The sequence below is a fragment of the Coffea arabica genome, chromosome 3e, assembly GCF_036785885.1.
Source record: "Coffea arabica cultivar ET-39 chromosome 3e, Coffea Arabica ET-39 HiFi, whole genome shotgun sequence".
Taxonomy (NCBI): Eukaryota; Viridiplantae; Streptophyta; class Magnoliopsida; order Gentianales; family Rubiaceae; genus Coffea; species Coffea arabica.
Window position 1 is genome coordinate 7,435,154 of NC_092315.1, and position 9,969 is coordinate 7,445,122.

A 9,969-nucleotide genomic window follows, 5' to 3' on the forward strand; every position below is an offset into this window, starting at 1 on the left:
ACTTTCAAACTTACATTCTAGCTTGTTATGGGGATTAAATACATTAATAATTATTGAATTAATTTTTCGTGCACTGAAAGTGTTATATATAAGTGGTTTAGATAATGTGTTAAATTTGACATTCAAATTCATCAGGTTATAAATACACTATCAATATGTAAGATTGATTAACACTTAAATGTCGTTTTAGCTTTAATTGTCTTTATACATGGCCTTGCATGACAACTAGATGGCAATAATTACTATCGAAATAGTTCAAAACAATTTGTTAACAGTTGTACAAGTAAAATTCTTTAAATAGTATGACAATGTATAAAGAATTGCACTTTTGAAATGTAACGTATTATAGTACTATCCAAATAAAAAAATGTAAAATTTTTCAAACTTACATTCTAGCTCGTTATGGGGATTAAATACATTAATAATTATTGATTTAATTTTTCATGCACTGAAAGTGTTATATATAAGTGGATTTAGATAATGTGTTAGACTTGACATTCAAATTCAAATTGAGTGATCAGTTATCACGCATTAGTATCGAGTTATAAATCCACTGTCAATATGTAAGATTGATTAATACTTAATTGTCTTTTTAGCTTTAATTGTCTTTATACATGGCCTTGTGTGGCAAACAGATGGCAATAATTATTATCGAAATAATTCAATACGAGTAAAATTCTTTAAATAGTAAGACAATGTATAAAGAATTGCACTTTGGAAATGTAACGTGTTATAATACTATCCAAATAAAAAAATGTAAGAATTTTCAAACTTACATTCTAGATCGTTATGGGACTAAATACATTAATAATTATTGAATTAATATTTCATGCATTGAAGGTGTTATATATAAGTGGATTTAGATAATGTGTTAAACTTGACAATCAAATTCAAACCGAGTGATTAGTTGTCACGCATTCGTATCCGGCTATAAATACATTGTCAATATGTAGGATTGATTAATACTAAAATGTTTTTTTTTAGCTTTAATTGTCTTTATACATGGCCTTGAAATTGTTTAAATAGTATGACAACGTATAAAGAATTGCACTTTTGAAATGTAACGTATTATAGTACTATCCAAATCAAAAAAAATGTAAGAATTTTAAAACTTACATTCTAGCTCATTATGGGGATTAAAGACATTAATAATTATTGACTTAATTTTTCATACACTGAAAGTGTTATATATAAATGGATTTAGATAATGTGTTAAACTTAATATTCAAATTCAAATCGAGTGATTAGTTGTCATGCATTCGTGCCGGATTATAAATATACTGTCAGTATGTAAGATTGATTAAAAACTTAAATGTTGGCTCTTGATTTTATGTCTCACAGTATCGTACAATTTCAGCCTGGCAATGTACGCTCTCTTTCCTTAAAGCAAAAAGATATCATCCGTATAATCTAAAAGATTTTCAGTGTTAATGAAATATGATGTAACAGCGATCGAGACAGTAATTATAATAACCATTTTCGTCTTTGACACGCGATAGATTTAGTCATCCTCGGGAAAGGGCTTCTGACCCTTTCATCAGTTTGTGAAGGTTTTTGGTCTGGCAAAGCTTTTGACCTGTCTTTGTACCAAATTGGAAATCTTTCTGAAAATGATAACTGGAAACTGGAAAGCGATTGGAATCAATACCCAAAGTTTTATTCCTTTTCTTTTTTGTTTTCAACTTTTTCTTTGCAGAGTTTGGTTTCTTAACTGTCTTGAATAACCATGAATAATTTTCATGAGAAGTCCTTCAAGAACCCTCTGTTCGGGCTGTGTTACTTGTGCTGTATAGACTGAAGTGCATTTTAATTTTGCTAAGAAGAAAGTACATATTAAAAAGTAAAAGATTTGTCTTTTTCACAGCGTAATAGAAAATATACTATGCGAGTAAAAGGCTTTGGAATTGGAACTTGGAAGGTATGCCATGCAATTTTTCAAAAATATTTTTTTGTTTAGATTGCAATTTTTTTGTAAAAAATGTACCATAGCGATTTGATATATGTGAGAGGTAAAAAGATAACTGAAAAATATGTTGACGAAAAATGTAGAAATTTTTTGAAGAAATTTCCAAACAGGTCATAAGCAATAAGGATAACATTTTAATATTTTGTTAGTGTATAATTTTTTTTTACACGAGCAGATTTAGATTATATCACATAACATGAATTCAAATTTGAAATTCAAATCATGCACATGTGGCATACATCCAAAACTATGAATACAAAAAAAATACTATATTGTCTAAGTGTTTTTTTTTTTTCTATAGCAGATTAGAAATTCTTTTTTTTTTTTTTGACTTTTGCCTGGCTCCTTTGCCCCTATTTTTGTGAGGCTAAGTTTGCCTTAGTCCAAGTGTTTTTTTCTTTTTTTTTTTTTGTTCAAAAATTTCCACAAAAAGGACAAAATCAAACCATGAAAAATCAAAAGGCACATGCATCTTATGTTGGGAATGAAGATTGAAGCTAATTACATCGACGAATAATAAGTAATAACAACACCGTGGATAGACATATTTGGTTGTAGGCACCCCTAGATCTAAATACTTGGATCGATTTACATATAATTGTATGTATTGACATATAGTTAGAAACCAACATAACTAAATCAAGATTCAGTATTACAAACAGCTAATCTTCTAAAATTCAATTAGCTGTTGAAAAAGTAACTGATATTACTATTACCAAAATGTGCCTTCCATTTCTTATTTAGGGATGAAAAATTTAACACACTGGACTTAGTTAATAAATTTACATTAGAAAGTGAAAAACACTAGTGTTTGGATTGCATTTTCTGTCATTTTTCATGGAAAAATTACTGTAGCGATTTGATATATGTGAGGGAACAAGGTGATAGGGAAATGTGATCACGGAAAACGACAATATTTTCCGACGAAAACAAGCAATCCAAACAAGTCAGCTCGCAACTCTTATAAGAATTTTTTTTTTTAATTAAAGGAATTATTTCATCAAACAGATAAACATTTTAACCCCTGTTCATTAAGTGAATCTCTCACTACATACCTCATACGGGTTAATTGGAAATATATCATAAACTTTCTTCAAGTTGTAAAGTACCTCTTGAGCTATCAATTCCACCACGAAACACACTCAAATTATCAATTTTTGGTGATATACTCCAATTTACTCACTGCCGGGTAATTTAATCAATAAAAAGTTTACCCCTAGACTTATTTAAGAGGCCCAAATATCCTTCTTTCTTTCTTTATAACTGGCTTATATATGCAGATCGAGGATTTCCTTCTTATATGTACGAAAGAAAGAGAGAAGGAAAGAGTAAGAGAGATCCATATATGGTATGTTACTCGTAGAGAAAGAAGACATTTTGACTGTTGAACTAAATTCAAGGACAATTAGAACTTTGGGAATATGCCAATTTCCATCACTAAACTTTGAGTTATGGACACATTTTGTTCTCAGACTTTCTGATATAATACATTTAGTATCTAAACTATAAATTTTTGACTAATTTTATCCTCAAATGATAAATTAATTAATTTGAATAGAAATTGGACACCTAATGAGCATGAGTTCGTTAAGTAAAAAGTCTTACACAACTTAAAATCAACAAAATAGAATAATTATCTTCACTCTCTCGACTCCAATACCTTTCTTCCCACCTTTAATTTCCGTTCAAATTGATTCATTTCCCATTTGAGGATGAAATTGATAAAAAATTGATAATTCAAATACTAAATGTGTTATACCAGAAAGTTTGAAGATGGAATATGTCCATGGATCAAAATTTAGAGATGAAAACTGGTATTTTCCCTTATAACTTTTTACTCAGTAAATTCTTTTGACCGGGAGTTGATTGGAGCATTTTGTAAAAAGTTGATAATTCAAGAATGTGTAAGACTGAAATTAATAATCAGGGGGCACCATGCAGCCTGAAGAAAGTTTAATAATGTGCAAGACTCAAAGCGCTTTTGAAATCTATTGAAAAGCAAAACATCCTGAAAAAACATAGTCAAAATAAAAGCTAAAGCAATTAGTAAAAGCACTCTTGAAATCTATTAAAAAAGCAGAGTATCCTGACAAATATAGCCAAGAAAATTCATGTGATAATGCCACAAACAAATAGAAATCCATGATGAAAAGAACTAAGCTTTCGCCTAACTTTCATGAAGAAACTTGGCATGCTGCTCCAAATTTTCAGCAAAAATTCAAGCTTTTTGATATCGGAAGACAAGCAAAGGTAATCAAAACCAAGGTAAACTCATAACGAGACAAGAAAAAAGCTAGAGAATAAGTCTAAAAGAACTTTTGACTTGAAGATGAAATATTCAGAAATGGTCTTAATTTAAATAAATCTGTTGGATGAACCCTGAACCAGTCTCCTGTTTACAACTCAAAATGCAAATTTTCCAGAACAATGTCCTGGTTTCTTTCATGATCTAAGCAGGCCACATCTTTTGGATATCCTTAACATCACCTCCTCCGTCCACATGCACCATAGCTTCAATAATATCTCCATCTCGCATGCCAAGCTACACATAGTTAGCAAAAATCAAAGCCAGTTTGTAACTGCAACGAGATTTTTAAAATCGAAAACGCAAACAATTTCCAGCTAAAGAACTTCACAATGAAAATGCATATCCTATCTGTTATTCCATATTACCATAGTTACTAAATCTATGTTCAGAGCCATTACCTCCTCTGGGGTGCTTCTCACAAGAACTCTGCGTCCAAGGTGCAAGAAGTTCACAGTACTGTAATCGAATTTTTTGTAGTCACAGTACTTCATCAAAAGGGTCTTCAATGGTTTGTTTCGTTTGACTTTGAAAAGCATCATCTTACCATCCTATATTGCAATAGAAAAGCAGTCTCAGAGGTCATGGAGAAAAGACAGAATGCATAAGAACAACGATTTTCTCATCCATTCTCTCCTAAATATTTTTGCAAAACTAACACTAGTAACCTTTATACCACTGCAGATGTAAACTTTCAAGGAAAATTCAATAATAACTAAAAAGAATGTTTGATTATTCGAAAAAATGACGATTGCATAAAGGAAGAATTTTGGACCCCAAAAAAAATAAAATTGCACAGTCTCAAGAATTGAAATAGTATAGAGAAAAAACAAGGATAAACAAATTCGAACTAGTAATGTTAAATCGTTTAAGATTTCACGTGAACATTTTTTTTTAAGTCGGAGGTCTTGAATTCAGGATCTTCTACTTACAATTTTTTCCCACCTTACCACCCAACCAATTCCCCACCCCACCCTCTCCCCCAAATTTTCATGTGGTCGGTGTCAATGGAATGGAGATATTGTGAAATTGTCAAGGTTTATATCATAATTGCGAAGCATTTCTGATCTATTGCAAGTTTCCAACAATAGTAATTAGTTATTTTGTCGAGTGCTGATCAGAAAGTATGTCATACAACTACATGTATACGGATCATGACTGGATGTTCGTAATCAAGAACTTGAATCTGTTTATTACACTACTTGGTTGGATCTTCGATTATTTTGCATGAAAGCTACTATATTCGTACAAATTTTCTGAACTCAGAGACAAAGTTCCAATTTAATTTTCAATTACTTTCTATTCATAATATAAACTTGCATACACTGTGTTGTGCAATGCTTGTAGTTAGTCAACAAGTCTTAATCACTAAACATTTTGATAATGCCAACAGTTATCATATTAGCAAATTGAATAATATTGTTTTCAAGATTAAGTCTTTCTTAATTACTTTAATTTTGAAAGGAACCCTCTAGTTCCTTGGTGTTCTATGTGCTCAAGATCATTGTGTTCTGCTTGAGAATCCTCTGATTTTCCCCTTAGTTTCAATTTATCACAAGATAATGGGCTTCACTTCACACTCTGGTCTAATCACTTATCAAAGATGATAAGAATATGATGTTCGGTATGTTGTATGTAAAAGGTAGCAAAAAATAGACCATTGGTAGTGCTATCTTGTAAGATCACATACAGCAGCTAATGTGAAATATTTGATAAATGAGACAAGTAACAAGCATATACTTCCTACTAATCATGAACATTTTTGAGTTACCAGTAATGATCATATGAGGAAGGAAGAGAAACCTCCCTCCCCCAACCCCACCCAAAAAAAAAAAAGAAGAAGAAGAAGAAGAAGAAATAGAAGCAACTTGCACCAGTCACAGAAAATATTCTTTTTGAAGTATATTAGTGGGCACAATGCTAAAAGTTTGCAATTGAGAGGGAATGAAGCTAAAAATAAAATAGCATAGGTGACCTATTAAAAAGATTTCAGGTATTATCCTCAGCGGTGGATAATTAGGGGAACCTAAAGTTTGCGAGACTTCCATGGATTAAGTTAAAACGAAATTACATCATTGACATGGACACATTTGTCCAATGGAAAACCAAATATCCATGTAAACTGTACAGTACCAAATAGCTCAATTCTTTCTTAAATCTTAGGATTCTTTGTCAAGATTTTACAACTACTCCAGAAAATATTTGTATAAACCAAAATTAATCACCTGAAAACAATATTTTCTATTTCCAATAACGACATTAACCCTTTCAAAATGCAAAATTTTCAAGCAAATAAAAGCAACCACCAGCCATTATTGTCACAAATTTTGACACAGCGATGCATTATAGATCAGTGCTAGGCCAAAAAAAAAACCTAAAGAAAGAAATATTGCATTAACCCCAAAAAAAAATCCCTCCCACAACCCATCCCTGCAATCTTGCCCCAGAGTTAGAAAAAGTAATTGAACCATAGCTAACAAATTGATGGAAACCAACCTGGCCAAGCATCCTAAGGAGGACCCTCTCATCGCATGGCTCATAACTCATTTCCAGTGGCCTCTTCCTGCCGCTGCAACGTCTTGCCATTTTCAGCTAGCAGAATTCCAGTTGCTCCTGAACAAACAAAAATAGCAGAGCAATAAAAAGAGTATCTAATACTGATAGGAGAGAGTATTTAAATATTACCTGCAAGTATAAAGTACCAACTGCAAAAGTTTTAAGCATGGCAAGATAGGTCTGGTTGTCTAAGTTAGATATGTAAAGCCTGTAGTCCGAACTGAGGCCAAGTAATTATAGTTCCTCTGTTCATGATCAATAGTGACGCTGACACGGTTGTATAGCAGTAGTCTCTAGTACCATAAGAAAAGAGGAATTGGAAAAGCAATTAATTTATTATGTTTTCAACTTACCTTATTTGGATAGTGATTTTTTTTACAAAAATTATTCTAATTGTACCATAAATATTTTTGTTTTATTTTTTAAATTTTATCTCATGTAAATCATATCACGTGATGAAAGGAAGGTGAATAGATTTAAATACATTTTTCAATTAATTTTTTTATTTTACCCATATTACATCATAATAAGTGTGCAAGTAATATTTCAAAGAAAAATTTCAAACAATTTTTAATCAAGGATACAACTTGGATAAATTAGCATGATGAAAGAATGTCAAAATTATAAATAAACTAAAGTGTCCAATGACATGATTCAATTTTTACTATATATAATACTGGAAAACACATAAAGTAAATTTAATTTAGTAGAAATTATATTTTTTCCATTTAAACAAACACGTCTAAAATGCATATCATATGTTGGCAAGGTGGTGGAAATCACAAAAAAAAGAGATAAAACTAATAAAAAATAAAAAAGTTTATAAAACTAGCTAGGGTTTTCATTGAAACTTGGTTCAGCTAGGGTTGTGATGGAATCACATAATGCAGTCTTATATATTTTATCCTTGATGAATATAAAAGATTTATTTTTTCCCCGCCTTATTCTAGTATTAACTCAGACAGTGATCTTGTTGATTTTTTATTAAATCGATCGAATCAGTTAGACCGTTCAAAATTTAACAACGCTTCTTGCTACCTTTTTTCTTTTTATCATCTATTCCTCTATATCTCTTATCTTTTCTCTGAGGCCATCGCCCTTGCTCAATTTGGTCTAGATGGGAAAGGAGTAAGTGGGAGAAGGATAAGAAAGGAAGGGGTCGCAAGTTCGTGGTATAGATAGATAAGGGGTCGCAAGTTCGTGGAAAAAGGAAGGGATGAGGGGTGGAAAGATGGGACAAGAGGAGATTGGCAGGTGGTGGGGCGGGGAGAGAGTAGGAGGAGAGGGAATGAAGATAGAGCGGAGTGGGAAGAAGAGAAGGGAGGTGATTGTAGGGTTTGGCGGCGGAACGAAGAAGTTTTACCACCATAATGCAAAAGCACCCTAAAAAATATTTTTAAAACACTTTTAAATATCAAAAAATGCCATAAAATAACTATAGTAATCTAGAGCAATTTTAGACAAAACAATCAAAAAAAAAAAAAAAACTTCATCCATACATTTATGTGTGTGAATCATTATTTTTTATTCAACCATATGCAATCAAAATTACTCATTCAAATCTACCAATAAAGAGATAGAAAACTAGAGGAGTTATAGACTAACTTGGTGTTGGAGGCGGCGTTGCTGGTGGTGGAACCACTGGTGCAAAGAGAGGGTTGTGAGGTAGGATGAGCGGCGATTCTAAGTTTCTCGATGCAAAGTTCATGATAAGAAAACATATTTATATTTAAACTGAAGTTTTTTTTTATTTTTTTATATTTAAATTCACCGCGTGTTCTCAAAATGTGGTCCTTTTAGGCGATTATTATTATTAGTTAGAACATTATCTTTAAGCAGGAATGTGACCACGTCAAACTTAAAATTTTTATTTTTTACATGAAAAAAGGAGGTTATATGGGTGAAATATGATCATTTTAATGATCTCATTTTGGAATACTATCCTTATTGTTGCTAGATAGTCCAAAGATTCTTCCCTTTTGGCCAATGCTCTTTCTTGTTTTTTTTTTTTTTTTTGTTATGATTGAAGAAATTCGCCATCCTGAATTTAAACCTATAAATTTTACAAGTTAATAGGAATAAGTACCTTCCAAATTTTTGAGGTCGAAAACGGGAATAAATAACATGGAATCACAGTGCAGGTTGAAAAAATATTAATCGTGTAGCCATGAAATTAATTGCTACAAATTATAGTATTTACTCACTAGTTTTGGTACCTTAGTGTGGACTAACTATTTTCGAATTTCTTCATACTCCTAGTTGGGAAAAGCTTGTTAGTCCAAGACCAACTATTTAGCAATTCTAGTAGTTGGTCTTGGACTAATGAAAAATGCTCCACATAAAATAACGGAACTAATTAATTTTACATTACATACAATCAAAATAAGATTGTGGGACTTTATTTGTCCAATTAAAGTTTTTTTATTAGTCCAAAATCAACTATCAACTCATCAATTGATTGATTATAATTAGTTTAGACCGGATAAAGTTTCTCCTTGTATTTTCACGAGACCCGTTAAAACTGTCATTTCAATGCCAGCTTAAGGGATCTCAGAATCTAATTTCCTGCAAGGATTCCCAAAAGGTGCTAAAATCATTTGGACAAGTAAATGTACCAAAACCATCCAACCTGATTTCATCTATTATCCCGCTGTGAAAGAATCTATTGATGGGAGATATTATTTGATATTTATCCTTAAATGCACGTAGCTGAAAAAGGAAAGTAATAATGTCAACAAATGTTTTTATAACTAGGGATAATTTCAGAAACCTCCCTTGAGGTTTCTAACAATTTCATTGAGCTTCCCTGAAATTTGAAAAATTATACATGCTTCCCTTGCCATTTAAAATGACAATACTACCCTTAAATATTTTAATGAAATTCCCTTTTTTGGTATGCTTATACTTAAAATGACTTTAAACTTATTTTTTCATCCTTTTTCCTTCTTATTCCTTTTTATTTTAATTTTTTGGCAATAAAATTGTAGTACGAGGGTTGTTGGTCGAGGGTTTAAATTAAAGCCATTTCCCAATATTAGACTTGCAAATATTATCGTTATCGACCAAAAAAAAAAAGGTTGGATGCTCGATTTTCTTTCTTTGTATTCAAATACTGAAAGAAAGTAAGCCATGGATTATTAGT

General features: G+C 31.4%; 1 protein-coding gene across 2 annotated transcripts; it reads right to left on the minus strand.

Annotated features, from left to right (window-relative positions):
• Positions 1-4,267: 4,267 nt before the first annotated feature.
• Positions 4,268-8,562, minus strand: LOC140038946 (small ubiquitin-related modifier 2-like). Of its 2 annotated transcripts, none has more exons than XM_072084623.1 (4): positions 8,433-8,562; positions 6,768-6,884; positions 4,673-4,822; positions 4,268-4,508 (listed from the first exon to the last, which is right to left on the minus strand). In XM_072084623.1, exons 2-4 carry the CDS (start codon positions 6,855-6,857, stop codon positions 4,416-4,418), a joined length of 333 nt encoding a protein of 110 aa, XP_071940724.1. In that variant the 5' UTR covers positions 6,858-6,884; positions 8,433-8,562; the 3' UTR covers positions 4,268-4,415. The 2 variants fall into 2 exon arrangements, with proteins under 2 accessions (XP_071940724.1, XP_071940726.1); XM_072084625.1 differs by lacking the exon at positions 8,433-8,562 and adding an exon at positions 7,866-8,193.
• Between the last annotated feature and the right edge of the window lie 1,407 nt (positions 8,563-9,969).